This window comes from Cydia splendana, chromosome 17, assembly GCF_910591565.1.
Source record: "Cydia splendana chromosome 17, ilCydSple1.2, whole genome shotgun sequence".
NCBI classification, from domain to species: Eukaryota; Metazoa; Arthropoda; class Insecta; order Lepidoptera; family Tortricidae; genus Cydia; species Cydia splendana.
The window spans coordinates 5,816,973-5,840,973 of NC_085976.1; the positions used below are offsets into that span (position 1 = coordinate 5,816,973).

General features: G+C 38.3%; 2 protein-coding genes across 2 annotated transcripts; one reads left to right on the plus strand and one right to left on the minus strand.

Annotated features, from left to right (window-relative positions):
* Nucleotides 1-20,078: 20,078 nt before the first annotated feature.
* On the minus strand, nt 20,079-21,490 carry LOC134798650 (mitochondrial inner membrane protein OXA1L-like). Its single transcript, XM_063771014.1, has one exon. The coding sequence runs from the start codon at nt 21,313-21,315 to the stop codon at nt 20,134-20,136; it is 1,182 nt and encodes a 393-aa protein (XP_063627084.1). The 5' UTR covers nt 21,316-21,490; the 3' UTR covers nt 20,079-20,133.
* Nucleotides 21,491-21,695: 205 nt separating this feature from the next.
* Nucleotides 21,696-23,857, plus strand: LOC134798700 (U3 small nucleolar RNA-associated protein 15 homolog). Its single transcript, XM_063771086.1, has 4 exons — nt 21,696-21,892; nt 21,986-22,084; nt 22,232-22,414; nt 22,651-23,857. The coding sequence occupies exons 1-4, from the start codon at nt 21,779-21,781 to the stop codon at nt 23,836-23,838; spliced, it is 1,584 nt and encodes a 527-aa protein (XP_063627156.1). The 5' UTR covers nt 21,696-21,778; the 3' UTR covers nt 23,839-23,857.
* The last annotated feature ends 144 nt before the right edge of the window (nt 23,858-24,001 follow it).

Consider the following 24,001-nt stretch of genomic DNA (forward strand, 5'->3'; position numbering starts at 1 on the left):
GATGTTCCATTTGATTTGAGCTTGTACAAACTTTCTTTGCTTGCAAACTAAATAATGTAGATCTCAGCAACTGGAAAGTTAGGTATACTTGTTTACTCGGCTGTCTGGGTACCTGCGTTGCCTTTACGTACTTATTGAACTCAGATTTAAAAAAAAGTTTATATTTAGTTTTACTAGGATGTAAAGTCCTTATTTTACGTTAGTTTCCTTTTTACACGACTGACCAAAAAAAGAGAGTTTATTATTGTTTTTCGTGATTATTTGCTATCAAAGTTTCATAATCAGGTTTTCGATTAAGCTACTAGATAATGACCTCAAGTTTGCTATTCATATTTCCGCAACCCTATTGAAAGCGCTATCATTTTTCAAAAACTCTGCTGGCTGAACCCACTGCATTCCGCGCCCGACATGTCATTTTCTATGACGGCTGATCGGTGGTCACGTGGTGCTTTATAAAAAACGAAACGCCGGAAGCTCCGGCACGGTCCCGGCCCGGTCTAACGTGAGTCATCCTTAAACGTCCAGTTGTCGTTATTTGTTTAATACCTAACTGCACTAGACCCTCCAAATAAACGTGTGCAAACATACCATAATAAGAACGGGTCACTCACGTATTTTAAGTCGAAAAATGCCACGACCTCCTCCTGACATGCCTGATGACACTCCTCGGTACGGTGTGAAACATGTCGAGCGTTTTTCGATTTAAAATACGTGAGTGCCCCGTTCTTAATTTATGTATTTCATATGTCTGTGTCCCACGGAAGTTTTGTTATTAAAGTGTGTAAACATACCCTCAACGATGCGTACTTAACTTTACAGAACAGTTTAGGCTAACTTTCCGCATTTATCACGCCTGAGCCCTCCAGATAAACTGCCTTAAAGATAACCTACTTTATTAAGTCGCATAGCATAACCTACATGCATAAAATTTAAGTGTTAACTATCAAACATTTAGATTTACTGGACCGTTAATCTTCATTATAAACCGGTCGGCGGGTATAAACGATTTTAAACTATGTGCTTGTGTTCATAAGAAATTCTTTATTTCTCATACTACCTTTGCATTTAGTTTGGTATTAAAACATGTTTTTTTTTCGACTGGATATGGTTTAACCAAAATACGAAATTTTATCCTCACTAAACTGACGTAGCGTAATGTAAAATGCTGTGAAGCTCTTAGTATTTAGGTACTTACATATTTTCTGTACGTACGTAGCCTGCCTATAGTTAATATAAATGGTTTCAAACTAGATAAAATAACTTACAGTTGCAACTCAAGTTCTTTCTCAAAATAATAGTTTTTGTTATTAAAACAATTGTATCTTAACCCACTTAAGCCCAATAGTGTTTAGCACGCATGAGCTCACTTAGGCAATAAATTTTCCTTTCCTTCGTGAAACAAAGACTTATTTCACTACGCATCATAGCTAGACACGTCTTTCTTCCACCAAGATTGCCCCATCAAAACAAAAGAAGACCTGTACAAAGACGATTTCGTCATAATTCAAAAACAAAATGAGTTGTGTGCGTGAGGTGCGCAGCAAATTACTTATGTCTGAGAACACAGTTGATTTGATGCAAAAAGGACTTATATGCCTTCGAACCCCTTAGTAAGCTTAACATTTATATACTAAAGCACCAAGAATACGTCACGCGCCAGGTGAAACATAAATATCGCCTCGAAAATATTATATTCTTTCAGATTTAGGACATAAATCAACTGGCCCGGGCCGTCCTTTATATTTGTGTAACCAAATACGAATACTTGATCTAGATGGAGCATTTATTAAAAAATAATAAAACGTTTAATAAGTACGTAGGAAAGGACTGAGCCTAGTTTTTATCCAATTAGGTACTACTTATGCAGGTACTGAGTACTATTTCTCAGGAACAAGCGTTCCTGGAAAATCCAGGATAATAGGAAACTATTATTGTAAATGTGGGATAGTTGCCATACTTTTTGAAAAAGGTAAATAAAATACAGAAGATAAGCATTTATAATCTTATAACACATTGTTAGTCATTAATAAACAATATTTTCAAGGTAGTTTGATATTATTTGTTTTATTACTTTAGTTATAAACAAAATAAAAAGGTCCTTCGGATGGGGATAGATGCCAACTGTATGGGTTAGATGCCGCGATGATATTTTGATTCGTGGGATAGTATACAAATAAAACAAATAATATGAAGCTACTTTGAAAATATTGTTTATTAATGAGTATACAAACTAACACTGTGTTATAAGATTTTTAAATGCTTATCTTCTGTATTTTATTCACTTTTTTCAAAAAGTATGGCAACTATCCCACATTTACCCTAATCTGTCGCGGCGTAAAATAGTTTTTCGCAATAAATCACAATACGTCCATTTTAGCGAAGTGTTCGTCATTAACCAGAAGGGGGAAAGGAGTAAGTTTACAAATAAAAAATAATTGCAAGCGTTGAATTCGCACTAGTAGCTATGTATGTGCAAATTTGGGCATCTATCCCTCTATAGCATCTATCCCACATTTACCCTATTGTATTCGGGAGAAAATCATCTATGGAACTTCTAGTCAAAACTAAATTGTTACTCTCAAAGATGTGATTATTAATAACTAGGTTAAATCTACAACATAGTAGCCCAACATAGTAGGAGAAGCGAAAGCCTCAAGACTCCGATGGCTCGGGCACGTGATCCGTATGGGTGAAGATCGAGCGGTTTGGAGAGCGTATTAGGGCCGTCCCGATGGTCGACGACCGGTTGGGCGTCCTAAGTATCGCTGGAGCGATGAGGTCGTGAAAGATCTGAACGAGCTCGGTGCCGGCTATTGGACAGAAACGGCGCTAGACAGAGAAGCATGGCGTTCCTTAGTGTCAGAGGCCAAGATCCACTTCGGGTCGCTGCGCCACGGCAGTAAGTAAGTAAGTAGGTTAAATCTAAAATAAGCCCTTGAGGCATTGTACCCAGGATGCTGGCGGCATTTCTAGTTGTCACCTAAGTTTCACTTTCCTCTCTTCAGAAACCTAGCCAAAAATGGGTGCTTTTTATCTCTTGGTTAAAAATCTATTACCTCGCAAATAATACTTTTCATCTTACGACAATGGTAAGATTCCATTACTGTTATTCCATAGTAATATTAGTCACTTAACAATACACACTTACCCACAAACATAAATACTCCAACTAAGTACAGAAAAAGTGCCGAATATTGAAATACAAATGGAGGTCCCGAAAATATGTATTGTGTTACAGGCCGGAGTGGCGGCGAAATGTTTTCGTCGGGAACAATAATAAAGAGAAGCATCGCCATTCAAACAAAGCAGTAAGCTCAAAGGCTGAATGCTTAGGACGCAATTACAAATGTTGAGTGTGGAGGGCCCGCAACTTTATTAGCCAGACGATTGTGCCATACGTATTAACTAAAAGGGAGTATCTGCCACAGGTACCTTAGATTCCTACGCCATTCTGGATCGTGGAGAAGAATCGTACAAAGCGGATAACAGATGTTATTCTCGCATATCGGGCGCAGCGCAGGCGGATGTTCGCTAAAAAATAAGAATTACAATTGAAACGTGATATTAAATTGAACACGTATAAAAAGACTTGTTACTGGTATATGTTGATAAGAAATTTAGCACGACTGCTGCCTTGAAAAGGTTGAAGGAGCTCAACCTTAACGGGTTGTCAATATTATCGTAATCTCATATCCTGAATTAGAAATAAGTAGGTAAATTTTCACTTGCTAGCCTATGGGTCCATTTCATGAGAGAGCTGCGTTATCAATATAGAATAGATCTTATAGGTATAGGAATAGGTACCTTTTTTATATTTTTGAATACGCTTATTGAGTGGAAATGTATTTTATCAAAATGCTCTCGGTTTAGTACCTATTCTTATAGCCGGTTATTAATTCAGAATAACACTTTAATATTTTTGGACCATTATTCGTGCGGTCCAACCGCAACTTTTGTGGGATCATTTTAGACACAAAACGACAAGGCACAGTTACCCCAGATTAACATCCGAATGCGAGGAATGTTATTAAAAATCTTTTGAAGGTTGTTATTTTAACAAAGAGTCGGTCTAGGTACAAAGTTTCGGTAGGTACTTACTTATATACTTACCTCCCAGCCTTTTGTAATTAATATTTCTGTTGATGGCGCAAGTTGAAGTAGGTCCCTAAACTAAAATTACTCTATAAGGCGCCTAAATTATCTTAGCGTAACGGTGGTGGCCGAGTGGATATGACATCCGACTTTCAATCTGGAGGTCGCGGGTTCAAATCCTGGCTCGTACCAATGAGTTTTTCGGAACTTATGTACGAAATATCATTTGATATTTACCACTAGTTTTTCGGTGAACGACGTGCAATATCTGCGAAGAAATTCCAAGGTGTATGTGAACTCCCCAATCCGCATTGGGCTAGCGTGGGGACTATAGCCCAAGCCCTCTCGCGCAGGAGAGGAGGCCTGTGCCCAGCAGCAGTGGGACGTATATAGGCTGAATTATATTGAAATTATCTTAAGGGCACTGACGGTTTATATAATGCACTGTAAGTACTCTACAAACGAAATAGGTACCTACCTACCTAATAGTCATATCTACCTTGGAAAAAAATTGAAAATGGGCCGCCTCGAGCAAAGTCAGTATTTGCGGCTTCACAGACAATTCTAGCTGAGCACCGGGTCAGTTTCCACTGCAGCTTACCTAATTATAGGCACTTACCTAGAGATATATGCGAGTAGGTATGTAGGTACCTATATACACATAGTTATATAAACTAGGCTTGAATTAATTTCCACAACTTCCTACCTTGTTTGCATTAGGTAAATTACCTACATGATTGCCTAGAGGTACCTATATAATATCAAAATATCATCACTATGACATTGCCTACATAGCATTACCCATAGATACAGATGTAGTTCATAATTGGTTTTCATCATATTTTCTCGGAAACGGTCGTATTTGTCATGCTAGTTCAGTCAATATCAGTGCTTTTTGTACCGCGACTGACTGAAATAGCAAGACCGTTCGTAAGTTTCCGAGAAAATACGATGGAAAATAATAATGCACTACTTAACTTACGTCTGTAATAATTTATTCCTATCTTGCCTACTAATCTCCCGAAATAACTCGGAGATCGTAACTTTCGGTTATACGATGTGACAGGCTGGCGGAAAAGAATTTTGTATTGGAAAACTTCGCTCATTTATTGTCATATTTCAATTTTAACGATCTTGGATAAAGTGCCTAAGTAATTTGGTATTTTTAGACGCAATTTGCACCTCCTTTGAGTATAGTACGTAACATTACGAAAATAGGTAAGTACTTAGGTACCATTGGGTGGTATTCCTGTCCAATGTGTATTATGTCTCACATTTTGCTTAATGAGAGAGTGAGACACACTATAGACCGGGAGATAGTGACACATTTTACTGGGTCATTTGTACCAGTATGGCGGTTCGTCAGGGGTCTAAGCATGTAATGAAGGAAAGAAAATGCTATGACCATAGCGCTGGTACCGGCGGCCCAATCGCGTGGGCGTTAGTCGAACGTGTCGGATAAAATACGAGTGTCGAACGATTTGTACCACAAAAATCCTCGTATTATTCGATAGTCCATAAAAAAGAAGTAGGCGGTAGCGTAATGCCATACTTCTCCGGTGTGACTTACAGCCCGCCATACTGAGGCGAACACGTTAATTAAAAAAAAACAATTCAACCATTTGTACCAAGCTAATTTTTGCACAGGTGATCATCGTCGAGCAGCCATTCATGGACATCACCATGCCATACTTTTCGGATGGTTCCAAATGCCCGCCATACCGCCGCAAGGGTGTTAATTTTTTTTTTATTGCTAAACGATTTGTACCATCTTGAATTTTTTTTTCAACACTTTCTGTGTGATCATAAATAGAAATCTCATAATGCCATACCTGTAGGAGGTGGCAAATGTGCACAATATTTTTTTTTTATTGTAAGATTTTATTCGTATTTTTGACGATTTGTACCAGTATGGCACTAATTTTTCCTGAAAGTTTAAGTTTTACCGAATATAAATCCAAAATTTCAAAGACGTAGGTGGCGGCAATCTTGTCTTATAACTATATATTATGTTGAATAATATTGTACGGCTACCACCGCTCGAACGATTTCTCGAATCATAGAGATGTCGGCTCATCGTGCTGTAAACCTCCATTCACCATTAAATTACATCAAATCTACCACTGTGTTGCCAGTAAAATGAAACGTTTTATTAATAGTAAATATATTTATCGGCGGAAGAATGCACATAAGTAAATAAATTACTACTAGTTAAAAATACAATATTTAAATGCTTATTTTAAATAATCAGTCTTCTAAAAAGCTGTCCCATGAATTAATATTGAATTATAACTATTTTGAGGTAGAAAAGTTCGTATTGAATTGGTAATACTTCAGGTCCTTAGAGAATATAACCAACGGAGTGGTCATTAACAGGCGTTCCCCTCTGTCGAAAAAAGGCGGCCAATGGTCAACGACTTGTCAACCATATCTATGGAATGACGTTTATCTGACATGGCTATGTTGGCGTTACGTATTCGTTCCATTTTTTTTAAATTCATAGATATGAGAAAAGATTGATATGATTGATTGATTGATTGATATGAAGCAAGATTGCTTGAGTGTGACAATCTTCCGCCCCATGGTAACAGTAGATATGGGATATTTTTTTTTAGGTAGAATTTTACCCAAACGATCCGGATACAAAGATGCCATACTGTAACAAATGATTTTATGTCTTGTACTTTGAAAACCCGTCGAAATATCAACTTTTTCAAGTATGGTGCCCCTTTTTCCCCCTATTAGAAGTATGGCAAATACAATAATGGTCACATTGCATCATCTAATTTCCAAAAATCCAAATGCCATACTGGTACAAATCGTCAAATTTTTTTTTATTTTTTAAGTCTTGGCTTAAGTCTCACAGTCGTCCGCCCCGTAGTTATAATCCGGAATAATTTATTTTTAGGTATAATTGTATCCAATCAAACAGAATATGATGATGCCATGCTGTAAAAAAATATTTTACGTATTGTATAGTCGTATTTTTGAAACGTGTCGATTAAATAAGTTTTTCAAGTATGGCAGCACTTTTTCCCCCTACTATAAGTATGGCAATTATAATAACGGTCACATTTTATCAAATACTCTCCAAAAATTTAAATGCAATACTGGTACAAATCGTTTAGCAAAAAAAAAAAATTAACTTCCTTGCGGCGGTATGGCGGGCATTTGGAACCATCCGAAAAGTATGGCATGGTGATGTCCATAAATGGCTGCTCGACGATGATCACCTGTGCAAAAATTAGCTTGGTACAAATGGTTGAATTGTTTTTTTTTAATTAACGTGTTCGCCTCAGTATGGCGGGCTGTAAGTCACACCGGAGAAGTATGGCATTACGCTACCGCCTACTTCTTTTTTATGGACTATCGAATAATACGAGGATTTTTGTGGTACAAATCGTTCGACACTCGTATTTTATCCGACACGTTCGACTAACGCCCACGCGATTGGGCCGCCGGTACCAGCGCTATGGTCATAGCATTTTCTTTCCTTCATTACATGCTTAGACCCCTGACGAACCGCCATACTGGTACAAATGACCCAGTAAAATGTGTCACTATCTCCCGGTCTATATATATTATACTACTCTTTGGTCATATCCATAATAGGTACTTTTCAGTTCTATCTAGGTATAATCATATTCATAATAATTTATTTATAAAACCAATTTATACGTCATTAATAAATACATAATTAGTAGTAGTACCTATAGTGATTCACTACAATACATGGTACTCATGATAGTTATTACAAACAGTTCTGATTAATTGAGGATATAATAATAATAATAGTCAATTCGCGAGTTGGCACAGTGGCTGTGGGTAGAAAGCGGCGCACACCTCTCGACACCCCTGAGCCGCTCACACCGATGTTGCTCCTGGTCGTCTATATGACGGCAGATTCAGGGGCCCATCTAGTCATCGGCAAGTCACCGCCTGCCTCGATGACGGTGTTAACATTGTTATGGCAGGTGTCCGGACCTCTTTTACAATAGCCCAGTCTCACATTGTCCACCCAAACATCAATCCATAGACCGGTATACTAGTTATTCACTTTTTCTACCATAGTCCCAATGCCTGCTGCGACCGGTTCATGGGTGTCTGTTGTTGCGCCTGTGAACGGGTTCCAGTAGGCGTTCTACATGACATTAAAGCTCTCCAAAGGGCCTCTACGTGTTGGATCTATATCCCCACGCAAGCCTATCAAAAGACCAGGATTTACAGACCCGTGATTCCAAAAAAGGAGATACAAATAATAGTCAATTTCAAAATGTAGTATGTTTATACTATTCGGTGGAACATTAACATAGTAAACAGTAATCATTGCGCCTTATACGCAATGAATTCATTATAGCCATAAAACGATTGCTCGATAAGCCACTGCGAGCCTACCTACCTGCTTTAAGCGAAATTTAAAGCTGCCCAAGCTTGGAGCTTCAATTAAGTTTTTGGCAACTTATTGTAGCCTGTGGGACCCATGACGTGACGTGAGTGAGTATAAGAACCAAGTATTGTATTTAATTCAATACAAAACATTATCCAAATTTAATTAGGATTATCAACACATTAAAAATATTATACAAATAGGTACCTGCATGTCTACAACTAGCCAAAAAAATACAATAATCAATAATTAATTAATCTAGGTATAAGGAATAATCACGAAAACTTATCAAGATCTCAAATCCATTTAATTTGGACGCCTGTAAGTACCGTCTACTGAACTGCGAAGGACAAAATAGACGCGCCGTATGTGTTGTGCAAGGGTGAAAGCGCCTTACAAAGAATACAGAACTGAGACCTTTATTGATGCAGGAATAACAATAAGGAAAGCAAGTTTTATTATTTACTTGTGTCTGTTGAAATATTGAAACTTATTTATTATTAACAGTTAAATTTTATTATTAACACTTCTGTTATTTATCTTAATTAACCCTTCGGGTGGCAGCACCTCCGGTTGAACGGTAGGACAAATGGCGCGGCCATTTTTTTAAATATGCCCCGGCGTGGCAGAGGCCGCGAGAAGGTTCGGTCATAACAAGCCCGTAATTGGCAGAGACCGTCTCGCGGCCTCTGTGCGACGCTGCATTTCGCGCCTAAAATAAAACCGTGAAAACTATGCCTTGCTTGCTCACTCTTGCAAGATGCATTCGTCAATAAATAAGGATGGTATTCCCTAACGGTCGAATTCCCGCGTAAAACAAAGTTTGTTAGAAATGACGTGATGTTCCTGCCCCACCTCGCCCATTACGCGCCGACCGTCGTCGAGCCGCGAACATTCAAACGTAATACGCACTGATAAAAAGTGAAATAAACTGTGTGAATCGTGTTAAATGTATTGTTTTGTCATAAAGACTGCTTTTTCTACAATCAATTGTTTTATTTCGTAACTATACGTATTTTTTAGTGTCCGACCGAAGGTTCGGTTTCGGTTTCGGTTTCGGCCAGTTTCGGCCAAAAAATCATGTTTCGGCTGTAGTTTCGGTTTCGGCCAAAAAACGGCCGAACCTTTCGGCCGGGCCGAAACTTACGAAATGGTACTTCGGACACAGACCAAAAGTTCGGGAATAAGTAGGACAACAATATTAATACATATCTACATATACTGATTCATGTATAGGTACAGAAATTAATTGGTTTATTATAAAACACAATTCCACTAATGAGAGCGCCACTGGACGGTCGACGCAGTCTTAAGAGGCTGTCAATACCTATAACGCGCGCACTGTCTAATTGTATCGGAGTGAATGAGATAGCACTGTCGCACGTAGCCGTTGGCCGAGTATCAGCTCGGCCCGAGTCGAACGATGTCTTTTTCGCTCTTATTCAGTCATTTTTCTATCTACCTCTAATGGCAAATTTTAAGCGAGGCTAAAGGCTACGCTCAACTAGGGCCGCAAAGTTGATTTTATCAATAGTTAATATTTTGCGAAGCTGAACAGCTTTGATTAAAACGAAGAAAAAACCTTTAAAAGTGTCCCCAGTACAGTTTTTCATACGAATGCTCGACCTTAGCCTCACTTTTTACCTCAATTTACCATTGGTTTGTGTTCCACATGTCCTCTACTTCAGCTTCGCCTTTGGCCTCGCTGCGCCATGCTCGGCCTGCGGTCTCGCTTTTTAATACAATGGACATTGGTTGGAGGCTGTGCTTAACTACTTATCCTGAAGCCTGAAGCACGGCTTTGACTTCGCATGAAAGTGCGCCTCACTGGGGCACTTCGGACCTTTAAGCCCAGGTGTAGATCGGTACCCGGCCTTGCGATATTGTTAACAAAAAATTGCGCGCTCGCTGCGCTCGCGTTTTTGGTTGACCCTGTATCTACATGTTAGCTTGACTGGTGAATGAATAGAGTTAGACCAAGAAAATTCTGCAATGATTTTGATAGCATACGCAATGCTACTAGTGCAAATATTATTTATACGTCATAATTTCATAGAAGTTTTGACGTTTAAAGTAACACTTGCACTGCATGTGTTATAAAAATCGTTGCAGAATTATCTTGGTCTAACTCTAGTAATTTTCTTAAAAAACTGCTTAAGTAACATTAATTTCAAGGACATTGGGTGTTGACAGCCCCATAATATGTGTGTAAAAGCGGTTTTATGACATTTTTTCAACGATTTTAACAAGTCTACAAAAGTTTCGGTTTCGGTTTCGGTTTCGGCCGAAACTAGAGCCAAAGCCGAACATTCGGTTTCGGTTTCGGTTTCGGCAAAAAAACATGTTTCGGTCGGACACTAGTATTTTTACATGAAAGTAGAAAAAAATTCGTAATATGTGATTAGAACAAGTCTAGCATAATTCACATAAATAGAATAGAATTCATCGGTATACAATCAAATAACCCATTTTATGCTGAATTCAGTGATATATAGTTTGTATATATCATTCATAGATTTTTTTTGGGAAACGGTCATATTTCTAACACGTGCCAAATTCGCGATGATCACCCGTTGAGGCCCCGCCACTTGACGTATATTTTTCCAAAATGGCTGCGCCATTCAACCGGCTTGTTATGTCTGTCCGTCTCGCGGCCACCGCCACTTACCGTAGAGACCTCGAGGAGGACAATGCCACTCGAAGGGTTAATGTAACCATTGGACAAAAGAATAACTTAATTTTCATATAATCTATCTATACATACATATAATAAAGCTGAAGAGGGTCGAAAGTCTGTACATGGAAGATATTCGAAAAAAAGTTGGCTGGGGATACTTAGAATCGATAACAGAACACGTTCCAACAGTTTTTAGAATTTTTGTCTGTTTGTCTGTTTATCTGTTTGTCTGTTTATTTGAACGCGCATCACGTGAAAACGACTGAACGGATTTTGATGCAAACTTTACTAATCTGTCAAGAACATCCCCGGCCAGGTTATAGGCTATAAAAATTCAACCCCTAAAAGGGGGGGTAGCCACAATACTCGATTGACTTAAGTTTGCCCCTGAATCTTATGGCGCTACTTAGGAAGGAGGGGCAAACTTTTTTCAAATATGTGCTACCACTATAGAGTACCCTGGTAAACTAACAGATGGCGCTGAATTTAATACGTGTTGACATGAATAAGCCACCGAGGAAGGATTTTGCCAAATTAACTCTAACTTTAGAAGAGGTACCCTCTCTTACAATATCATATCAACAAATTTAATTGAATAATTATGTTGATTTAATAATACAACAAAATTAAACGACAGTAAATTAATTGCACCTCATTGCACAGTGCCATCTTTTGGGGAACTGAGTAAACATTAAGTAATCAAGAAAACTAAAAACCGGGCAAGTGCGAGTCGGACTCGCGCACGAAGGGTTCCGTACCATAATGCAAAAAAAAAAAAAAAAAAAACGGTCACCCATCTAAGTACTGACCACTCCCGACGTTGCTTAACTTTGGTCAAAAATCACGTTTGTTGTATGGGAGCCCCATTTAAATCTTTATTTTATTCTGTTTTTAGTATTTGTTGTTATAGCGGCAACAGAAATACATCATCTGTGAAAATTTCAACTGTCTAGCTATCACGGTTCGTGAGATACAGCCTGGTGACAGACGGACGGACGGACGGACGGACGGACGGACAGCGAAGTCTTAGTAATAGGGTCCCGTTTTACCCTTTGGGTACGGAACCCTAAAAATGAGTTTACATAGTTACGTAGTGGTAAAATAAACACACATATCAACACGCGTATAATTCTATAATTATTTAAAATTATTAATTTTCTCCGTCATGAATTATACCTAATCGTAATTATATCGCATCCATATCAAATCCATATTCATACGTATCGCCGGCCACGAAGGTGAGTACTTTGAAAAAAAAAACATTGACCTCTGTCATTTGCAGTGCCGTATTAACCCTTTTAAGCAAAATAAGCACTTGCTTAGGGCACCACGTCTTGGGGGCACCAAAACCGTAGGCAAAAAAGACCCTTAAATATCGAGCCCTATGCGAAGCTAGGCTGATAAAAAACTGTCCCATCCCTTCTCTGTATGAAATCCTGGATTCGCGCCTGGGTGGGACTAAAAGTAAAAATGTACAACTATCTATCAAATTGTGGTTATTATATCGAAAAATTTTCGCGCTCGCTTCGCTCGCGTTTTCAATAACTTTCTGAGGTATGATTAAAAATGACACTCGGGTGGCGACTGCAGCAGCATTACTCTGTTGCAAATTTACTGCTGCAGCACTGTCAATTTTCGTGATAAAATGATGTGGCTGATTTCCATACTAAAAGTAAAAATTTACAACTGTCTATCAAATTGCGTTTTTTATATCGAAAAATTTTCGCGCTCGCTTCGCTCACGTTTTCAATAACTTCCTAAGATATGATAAAGGTGACATTCGGGTGGCGACTGCAGCAGCATTATTCTGTTGCAACGTTACTGCTGCAGCACTGTCAATTTTCGTGATAAAATGATGTGACTGATTTCCATACTAAAAGTAAAAATGTACAACTGTCTATCAAATTGCGTTTTTATATCGAAAAATTTTCGCGCTCGCTTCGCTCGCGTTTTCAATAACTTTCTATTATGTGACAAAGGCAAGGAATGACATTCGGGTGGCGACTCCAGCAGCATTACTCTGTTGCTACGTTACTGCTGCAGCACTGTCAATTTTCGTGATAAAATTATGTAACTGATTTCCATACTAAAAGTAAAAATGTACAACTAACTGTCTATCAAATTGCGTTTTTATATCGAAAAATTTTCGCGCACGCTTCGCCCGCGTTTTCTATAACATTCTAAGATATGATAAAGGTAACATTCGGGTGGCGACTGCAGCAGCATTAGGTACTCTGTTGCAACGTTACTGCTGCGGCACTGTCAATTTTCGTGATAAAATGATGTGACTGATTTCCATTCTCAGCTGTAATGCGGCAATGAACGTTAATTTACCAAATAAAAATCAATGTAATCTTGATGACCCTAGGGAGAGGGGGCACCATGGTCTAGAAATGCTTAGGGCATCAAAATAACTTAATCCGGCACTGGTCGTTTGCGGAGTCAAACTATTTGGGACTCGCATTTTATACGCATTACCATGCCTTCCCGAAAAAAATCGAATCATTCGCGAAAGTCTCGCAACGCATTGAGGTTACAAGGGGCACGTGGTCTTCCTCAGGAGTCTGAAGAAGACCACGGTGATTGGCGCTCTAGCCAGGCAGGCCGCTTCGCTTTCGCTTTTCTGCTAGGGTAGGCAACTGAGTTCTAAGACTACGTGACATCAGCAATTGCGCTGGAGAAGCTAAATTTCCTCGTGGAGTGTTCCTGTATTGGAGAAGAGCAAGGTAAGGATCTGCACCTGACTCATCACATTTAGTAAATATTTTTTTACACATTTTCACTCCAGACTCAGCTAAACCATTTGACCTGGCTAAGTATGGACTAGAGGTGGTATGTTTTATGTCCCATTCAGAGGTAAATTTTTTGAACTCAGTAGAGTTAAACGGAGGACCATTGTCACTCACTATTTCAAATGGAATACCATGACGGCTAAATATAGGTTTCAGTGTATTTATCAGAACACTCGCACTGGTTGTACTAACACTACTAACTTCAATATAATTTGAATAATAATCTTCAACTACCAAGTAGGTTTTATTTTTTATCTACGCTCATATCATTAGTGCTCTAAAATGCGTTCAAAAACCGTAGGAAATGAACAGCATTATTACAACCAATTTTACTATGGAAACTTTCTTGTCTGTGGTAGTAGGTAAAATCTGTACTTTAATTTACATAACCTTATAGATTTTTGTAAGGTTATGAGTTTTGAATTTGGAACAGCGCTCAAAACTCAAGTGGGTCTCTATTGTAGTATCCATAGATATTAAAACAGTTATCGATACGAAACGTCAATTCAGTATGTTTTTTTAATATAAACCGCACGACATTTGATTTCGGGTGATATGAGAATAGGGACTTCATTCGTTTGTCTATATTAATAAAAAAAAAACATTCGAAATTCGAATTGCCGCCATTACTATTGTCATTTGTTTGTTAGATTTTTTGCTGTTACGAAAGTAAAATTGGAAAAAGTTGTTTGTTTTTTACATTTTAGTTGAAAATATGAGTAGTAGTGACTCCGAAAATGATATGAACACTCCGCCGGATATCGTAAATGCAGCCACGATTGCAGCAAATAACTTGTTGCCAGAAAAATCGAGAGCCAAATATGAGAAGGCGTACAAAGATTTTTTAGATTGGAGAGTGGACAAACGCACGACTTCAATGTCCGAGAACGTATTATTAGCGTACTTTGAAGATTTATCAAAGAAATTCAGTTCTGCCAGCCTGTGGACCATTTATTCAATGGTCAAAAGCACGCTAAACATCAAGCACCAAGTGGATATTTCCAAATATTTTAAATTGACTACTTTTCTTAAGCGGAAATCGGAAGGATATAAAGCGAAAAAAGCTAAAACTTTTTCACCCGAAGAAATAAATAAGTTTTTAAATGAGGCACCAGATCAATTATATCTGCAGTCAAAGGTAACTTACGTAGTTTGTTTTAAGTATTGTATGGAATTTATTTTCATGTATATTCGAAGTTTTCTATAAATATACATAATTATATCTTAGCACATTGAGATCTAATGACAATTTGATATTGTTTCAGGTGGCACTAATATTTGGAGTTATGGGTGCTTGCCGTCGACAAGAACTTTATAATCTACAGTTTAGTGATGTCCAAATTTTTGATAAAACCATTTTAGTGACTGTCCGTAATACAAAAACAAAAACGGATCGTACTTTCACAGTAACTGGAAGTTTCTGTGACCTGTGTAAAAAATACATGGAATTGCGTCCGAAAACATGCTCAACGTCCAATTTTTTTGTAAATTACTCAGCTGGGAAATGCACTAACCAAAAGATTGGCATCAATAAGTTTGGAGCTTTGGGAAAAACCATAGCAAATTATTTGAATCTTCCGGATCCTGAGATGTACACAGGGCACTGCTTCCGCAGGACATCGGCCACTTTGCTGGTAGATGCAGGCGGTGATATAACAACTTTGAAACGCCACGGGGGCTGGAGGTCCACTGCAGTTGCCGAAGGGTATATTGACGAATCAATGAAAAATAAGGTTAACGTGTCAAACCAGATACTAAATTCGATTCAAAATAAAGAAATCATAAATATAAACATGCCATCAAGCTCTTCAACTTCAAACCAAGACCCTCCCACTACAATACAACCAGGACCATTAAATATAACCCATTGTTCCAATGTAAATGTCAATTACAACTATTACAATAAATAATTTGATTCTGTATTTGGTCTAATTTATTTTTACTTGCATTATATTAATATCTATAGTCTAATAGATATTTTACAGTAAGCACTAGTAGCAATGCAGGTAATTTCCCTACGGTTTCTGAACCCATCTTAGAGTACTAATGATATATGTGTAGATAAAGTAGTGTATGCAACTGTACATAATTAGGCCTTAAAACACTCGTGTGATCCTATTATGAAACTCGCTGACGCTCGTTTCATAAAACCACACTCGTGTTTTAAGACCTCTCATTATGTACCAGTTGCATAAACTACTATAAAATACATAAAATCAATTCCAAGTTTTTCCCATGGAAGTCTTGGTAAAGTATGTGACAGTAGAGGTTCTGGAGGATTGGAATTTCTGTGTTTTAGGCATATAGGACAAGACTCTACTAAATTTTTAATGTCACTTGACATGAAAGGCCAAAACACATTTCCTCGGGCAAAAGCCTTTGAACGCTCTATCCCTAAATGACCACTATGTATAATTTTAAGAATATCTGGCCTGATTTTCTTGGGAATAAGGATACTGGTACTCCTAAACATGAGATCATTTTCAGTATGCAAGTCATGTCTATATTGCCAATATTCTTGTACTTGTGGCAAAACTTGCGATTTTGTTATAGGCCACCCTTCAAAGTAATATTTTTTTAGAATTTGCATATCGTCATCTGCGTTCGTGGCATCCTTTAGCCACTGAAGACGCTCAGGCGACACAGGTAACGATTTCGTTAACAAGTTGACGTGGACTACTATGTCCTCATCAAGCTCATCAACACTAGTCTCAGATAATGCAGCTCTAGATAGAGTGTCTGCAATGAACATGAGTGTACCTTTTTTGTATATGACATTGAGACTATATGCTTGAATTTTTAGCATCATTCTCTGCAAGCGTGTAGGTACCTCTGCAAGTGGTTTATTAAAAAGTGTTATTAACGGCCGGTGATCAGTTTCGACAGTAACTGTTTGGCCATAAATAAATTGATGAAATCGGACACATGCGAAGACTATAGCATAAAGTTCTTTCTCAATCTGAGCCATTCTTTGCTGAGTTGCTGTTAAGGTCTTAGACGAATAATATATCGGGTGATTATTTTGCAGTAAGACTGCACCGACAGCTTTACTGCTAGAATCTACCGAAAGAACTATCGGGACTTTCACATCGAAATGCGCTAGGACTGGCGCATGACAAATTAGATTTTTAAGACGTTTGAATACTGCCTCATAGTTTTCATTCCATGTGAAAACATTGTCTTTTTTTAAGAGATCCCTCAGAGGGGCTACTTCCTCGGCTAGATTTTTTATAAATGGACCTAAATAATTAATCATGCCTAAAAACCTTTGTAGGTCCTTAGTACATGTAGGTGACGGCATTCCTGTTATGGCTCTAATCTTTTCATTATCAGGTTTGACACCTTCGGCTGTAAAAATATGACCTAAGTATTTGACATTTGTGACCGAAAATGTGCACTTGGCTTTATTAAATTTTATGTTTAATTGCTGTGCTCTCTCAAAGACCATGGTTAAACGTTCATTATGCTCATTTATTGACTTGCCAGACACTAATATATCATCACTATATACTGTGACACCCGGTATATCACTAAAAGCTTCAGTCATCACTCTGTGAAAATACTCTGGGGCACAGCTCACCCCAAACGGCAAACGTTTGAACCTGTACCTACCGAAAGGCGTATTGAAAGTTGTCAGATAGGAGCTTTCTTCATTAAGACGACACATCCAAAAACCACTGCTAGCATCCAAAGTGGAGTAATATTTAGCTCCAACCACTTTGGAACGTACCATGTCAACAGTTGGTATAGGATAGTGACTACGACAAATGGCTTGATTTAAATGTCTAGGGTCAATACATACCCTAAGCTGACCATTCTTCTTTTCTACAAGAATTAAAGAACTTACCCATTTAGTTGGCTCTGTGACTTTGGCGATGACATCCATCTGCTCCATCTTATCCAATTCCTGTTGGAGTTTGGGATACAGTGCGAATGGCACCTTTATAGGCGCATCTACTCTTGGCGGCACATTTGGATCGACTGTTATATTGCACTCGCCTGGTAGACAGCCTAGACCGACAAAAACATCTTTAAATTTAGTCATCAAGCTTTTTATACACTTATCCTTTGACTGTGTGTTTGACATTTCATTATTGTTGATTTCATTAGATTGACCTGACTTATTTTGACATTCCATATGTACATTTTGACTTACTTCAGACTCAATACAATATATCCTTTTTACTAGACCCAGTTGAGGACATGTTACTTTTCCTAAGACTGTAGGTGAAGTTACATTTGCAATTACAAAAGTTATGGGTCTCGTAATACACACATTATTTACTGACAGTTTACATAAAAATGTTTGTTCACCCAAAATTTCAATACTATGACTACCATATGCTGTAATCCTGGTCTGAGACTTGTCTAACTTTGTCTTGAGGTTGAGACTGTTGTAATCTTCTATATTCATTACATCTACACCACTCCCGGTGTCTATAAGACAATTGATATCCACATCATTTATGGTTACCTTGATTGACCATTCTGTTTCAGATTCTGTGCTTGCCCTGATGTGTCCTATGAAGAAATCCGATGGTGTGGTACCAACCTCTGGTTCTTCCATTGTTTCAACATAGTGTACTTGATTGCCTGCTCTACACATTCTTTTGTAGTGACCTATTTTGTGGCAATTCAGGCATTCTACTGTAGCAGCTGGACACTTGTATCTATGAACTTGACCACATTTACCGCACAACGGCTGATGTTGTTGACCTGACTGTACTTGCCATTGCTGACTTGACTGTTGTGACCTGTGCTGACTTTGTTGTGAATGTGAACGCTGTGGCCGTTGACTTAAAGATGTATATTTTGCTGGTGTTCGTGACCTTGACTTGTTCATATACAAAACGCTTGGCTCTTGCATTGTTTGTACATGTTTCTTGGCTGCAACTAGGCCCTTTGCTACTTGCAGTGCTGCATCTAGAGTCAACTCGTCTTGAATAAGTAATTTTCCTGCACATAGTTATACTTACTGTTCATATTACATATAAACATCGACTTGATCAGTGTATCTTGTAAGGTTGAGAATTTACAAGTTTGACTTTTTGCCCTTAGGTTAGTCACAAACTCGTCCAGGGTTTCTTCTTCGCCTTGCTTGTAGGTGAAAAAAATGTGACATTCATATATATGTCAAATTAGTCTTTGGAATGAAATAATCCTTGAACAATTTTAATAGGTCGTCGTATTTGATTTTTTCTTCATCCTTTTCGAATGAATTAAAAATCTCGACGCCGCGTTCGCCAATTAGATGTAGAAATAACGCGACTTTGCGCGTCTCCGACTCCTCGTCCAATGATGACGCACGGAGATATAATTTAAATGACTGGACACATTTTTTATAGTTCTCCGCCATATTGCCGGTCGTGCACATAGGAGCGCACCCAAGGATTCCATGTTTTCCTTTTATTTTCGCTGGGACGACTTCGTCTGACATTTTAAATGACTTTATTTAGTTCTTCATCACTTCTGACACCATGTAGTGATATGAATAAATAGACTTTTAGATATAATGTAACGACTTTAATTAAGAGAACATTCTAAGACCGAGACATGAGATAATACAATAAAACGTAGTGATTATACGCTCTTTGAGATAATAGACAAACTAGAATGTCTTAGTATAGTATGAACATCAGTGATACCATCATAACATATACCTTACTGTATCGTCCGATATAGGTACACCTACTACTCTGTCGTTTAAATCACGTGTAAAATTTGAATAAGGGCGAAAAAAACTATTGATTTTGGAGTGTAGTTTTATTTAGTGGTAACTGTAAAATATTTTATCTGGACTACATGCAATCCTCTAGCATATCCATCTGTCAACTTTACTTCAAGTTCCGCCTCCAGGGGAGAGGGAGAGAAATTAGGATTAGAAATTAGCCGCTTACTGACACAGACCGAATTCCACGCGGGCGGAGCCGCGGGCACAGCTAGTAATATAATAATTTATAAATTCAATATCTTCTCAAACTAGTAACGCCATCTAGGATCATTCTTATTAAATAGTTCTAAAAACGTTAGCGAACGGAAAGGGCCATAGATGGCGTGGATTACAGAAAATGATTTTACATAAATGTGTAACTTTGCTGCTAGTATGATATAATAAACAATGATACAAGAGTTTATGTCAATATTTATTTTATTACTAAAAGAATCTACAGACTAAATATAATAAATCATTTTGATTTCGCTTGTACATTGGAAAGCTTTGTAGGATCATATTTGTATGTTTTTTGTAGGGGTCCTTTTCCTGCCTTGGTAAATATTAGCTCATCTACCCTCTGTCTCTCGGCCAGTTCTTTGGAGATTTTCATGTTGGTCCAGGAATCTTTGGCGCCCTCTACAAAGCCCTTTTTCTTAATCGGCAGGGCATCGGGAGTGTGTTTTACCAGTTTAGGAATCTTAAGGTAATCTCTAACAGCAGGTACTTTGAGGATTCCAACCTGGATTAGCGAGATGAAGTTACTGGAGCACCAATAAACAAGGATTGCTCCGGGGAAGTTGATTGTGAAAGGTATCATGACTATTGGTATGGCCCGCAGGAAGTATCTCATCATGACCATGTTTGAGGCTTCTAGACGGCCTCCGTCCACTCCCAGCTCAATTGTTGCCCACAATGTGGCACTGGTAATGAGGGGGAGTAGGAAGTACTGGTCAGGTACTGTTAGATCCATGAACCAAGCTAAGCCCCCGTAGGTCATGCTTTCAACAGGGCAATTTGCCATTCCTCTTAAACCCATGAAAAAGGATATGAAGAAGGGAGCCTGGGCCAAAGGCACCAACATATTCTTCAAAGGATTCAAGCCTTTTTCTTTCATGAACATCATCATTTCTTGAGCGTAACGGGCGGCGTCTAACTGATTACCAGACTGCCTTGCTTGAGTCATCTTGACTTGTAACAGCTGTATTTCTGGCAGGTTGTTATTCATAACTGCAGTGTTTCGTTGCGCCAGAATGACTAGTGGGAACATGGCGACACGGACGACGATGGTACCTATTAAAATAGCGCCCCACCATGGAATATCAAGAGAGACGTGTACGTATTCTAAGCATTGCTGCACCATGCCGACGGGGCTCCAGCCGCCGAGGCCTAAACTTGCGAAAGTAGGTTCTCCATTTGCGGCTAACGACTGTACTGTCTCCGCTAATCCATCAGGAATCTGCGGCACTGGCGGTGGCTCCGGGATAGCATCTACTAGAGCAGTAGTCTTGCCCGCATCGTTGCCTGATGATGAGAATCGCACGGATCCAGCTGATGCGTATACATAATAAGTCTTCACTTTTCTAACCTCAAACTTGTCCCTAAACAAATTGAAAGTTGCGCTGCGGCACCCATGGCGACTCAATAATTTGAACATTTTCACTTAGTGCCGCTGGTATCTTTAAAATGGAATGGGTTATTCAAAATGCAACTTTGATACACGGCATATTCTTAATATACCATAATAAATTCACTTTTCATTACGTGAAATATTACTAAATTCTAAAATAAAATCATAACCCGATCTAAAGCTGTGACACTAGCGAAGTGACAGATGACAGATAGAGAAATGACAGAACAGAACATTGTTCAAGAGTTTAAAACTAACACTTGAACAGCTTTAGCTTTACACTATGCGGCTGAAAAACCTAGAATTTGATCATGGTCCAAACTACACTGTTATTAAATGTATTCAACTTGTCAGCTCTTGATGTCCCTACAAGTTTTTAGCATAATTCGGACATCGTTGGTGACAGTTGACATTTACTGATTGAGGTTAGAATTGCACGCGAATTTCTAGCGCACTGTTTTTGTTATGAAAGTTTAATAATAATATCGCAATGGCGAAAACTCCATCAAAAATAGCATACCCATACAAGAAGACTAACAAAAAGATATATGCACCGCCCAAGGCTCAAGAAACTCCAGATTCAATATATTGGAAGAAACTTGGGGTAAGAAGCTCAGTGCTACGAATATTCATATCTATTCTGATTATTATTCCACGTTTAACAACAATATACATTACTTGTTTTCATTTGTTTTAGTTGCCGGTCCTTGTCAAAGAATATGGAGCCATAGACTACTTGGACTTTTGTCCAGTGCAGCCCTATTATTTTGCCGCCACATGTTCCGTTAGAGTTCAGGTAAGTGCTATTCTAAGAATAACCATAAGTATTACTATATATTTGTATAAAAGCTAGCATAAGACAGCTAGCTACAAAAAAAGTTTATGTCACAAAACTAATTGATAAGTACTAAAAGTTAATTTCCCTAACATTTGTTTTTTACAGGTCTATGATCCTATAACTAAAGTAGTTGCCAAGAACCTGTCTCAATTTGTAGAGGGTGCTTATGGAGCAACCTTCAGAGGTGATGGCCGTCTCCTGGTGGCAGGCAGTGAAGAAAAGGTGGTCAAGCTGTTTGATGTCCAATCCAAAAACGTACTTCGGGTGTTTACAGGACATACTGCACCGGTAAGTACTAATTAATATTTAATATTAGTGCCAAGCAATTAATCCTTTTGCAAATGAAAATTAAAACCCATGGAAAACCATGACATATTGTGGCCACATAGTGCAAAAGGGATATGAGAGACTTCATAGGAATACTGGAAGCAAGTTAATTATACTTTAATTTCAAACAATCACAATTGCTCTTAATTTCAATATTTAATTCTACCTTTTATAACAATAATGTTATCATTCTACAGGTACACAGGACATTCTTTACAAAAGACAACTTAAAAGTTCTTAGTTGTTCAGATGACAAATCAGTTGGGCTTTGGGACATTGCTACAGAAGCCCGAGTTGCCAACTTTATAGAACACACAGATTATGTCAGAGCAGGTGCCACAAGTCCAATCTCACCAGACATCATTTTATCTGGTGGCTATGACAACATTGTCAAAATGTATGACTGTCGGACAAATGAGACTGTACTCACAGTCAACCATGGAGACCCAATAGAGTCTACACTTTTCCTACCATCCGGAGGTATATTTGTAAGTGCTGGAGGCACACAAATCAAGGTTTGGGACATTTTCAATGGTGGAAAACTACTCTCTTGCATTTCATCACACCACAAAACGGTGACATCCTTAAGGTTGTCCAGTAACAATAGTAGGCTCATATCTGCATCGTTGGACAGGCATTTGAAGGTCTATGACATTTCAACATTTGGTGTTGTTCACAATATTGACTTCCCTAATGCAATTCTTAGCATGGCTATATCTGACCACGATGATGTCCTGGCTGTGGGGATGGTTGACGGTGTTATATCCATCAGCAAAAGAGAGCATTCAAAGATCAAGAAAATGGATACAGATGCAGAGAACAAAACAAGTTTTAAATTTGTATCAGACTTTAATGCGCTATCTAACATTGATTTATCAGTAACCAAGGAAAAGATTGCAGCTGAACCCTTGATGGAGAAATATTTAAGGAAACATGAGTACTCTAGAGTACTCGCTACAACTCTTTTAACTGCTTCCTTATATCCAACTCGAACTGTTGCTATGCTCCAAGAACTGCTAAAAAGGAATGTCTTTCACACAGCTTTGGGTGGCATAGATGATCATCACTTATACAAATTACTTAAATTTATAGAGAGAAAATTAGGAGAAACCATGTCGAACCGAACATTGATTGATGTTTTAAATGTCGTCATTGATGTATATGGCAACCAAGTACATCTATTGACTGAAGCCAACCAGATTCTCTATAAAAATATTGCAAAAAAAGTTGAAGCAGAAATTGAAGTGTGTAAAAAGGTGAGTGAGCTGGAAGGAGCTATTAATATGTTATTAGCTGGAGCTCAAGTGGGTACAACTCCTGTAGACACTAATGAGATTCTAGCTCCCTCAGCTGTTGCTCAGAAAGAAATTGTTATTGATGTATGATTAAAGAACTATTAAAAATATGTGTTTTTTTTTTTGTCTTATTATCCATCCATCCTAGGATGGTATGCCACTTGTCCAATGTCAGTGCGTCTCACTCTCTCATTATGTAAAATGTGAGACGAAATACACATTGGACTAAGATATTGGACAGATGGAATACCAC

What these genes read in the sequence shown, in the direction of transcription:
- LOC134798650 (XM_063771014.1), bottom strand. Translation starts at nt 21,315, where the DNA reads ATGTTCAAATTATTGAGTCGCCATGGGTGCCGCAGCGCAACTTTCAAT.
- LOC134798700 (XM_063771086.1), top strand. Translation starts at nt 21,779, where the DNA reads ATGGCGAAAACTCCATCAAAAATAGCATACCCATACAAGAAGACTAAC. An exon ending in TATATTGGAAGAAACTTGGG is followed by an intron (nt 21,893 to 21,985) that starts GTAAGAAGCTCA and finishes CATTTGTTTTAG; the next exon opens with TTGCCGGTCCTTGTCAAAGA. An exon ending in TTACAGGACATACTGCACCG is followed by an intron (nt 22,415 to 22,650) that starts GTAAGTACTAAT and finishes ATCATTCTACAG; the next exon opens with GTACACAGGACATTCTTTAC.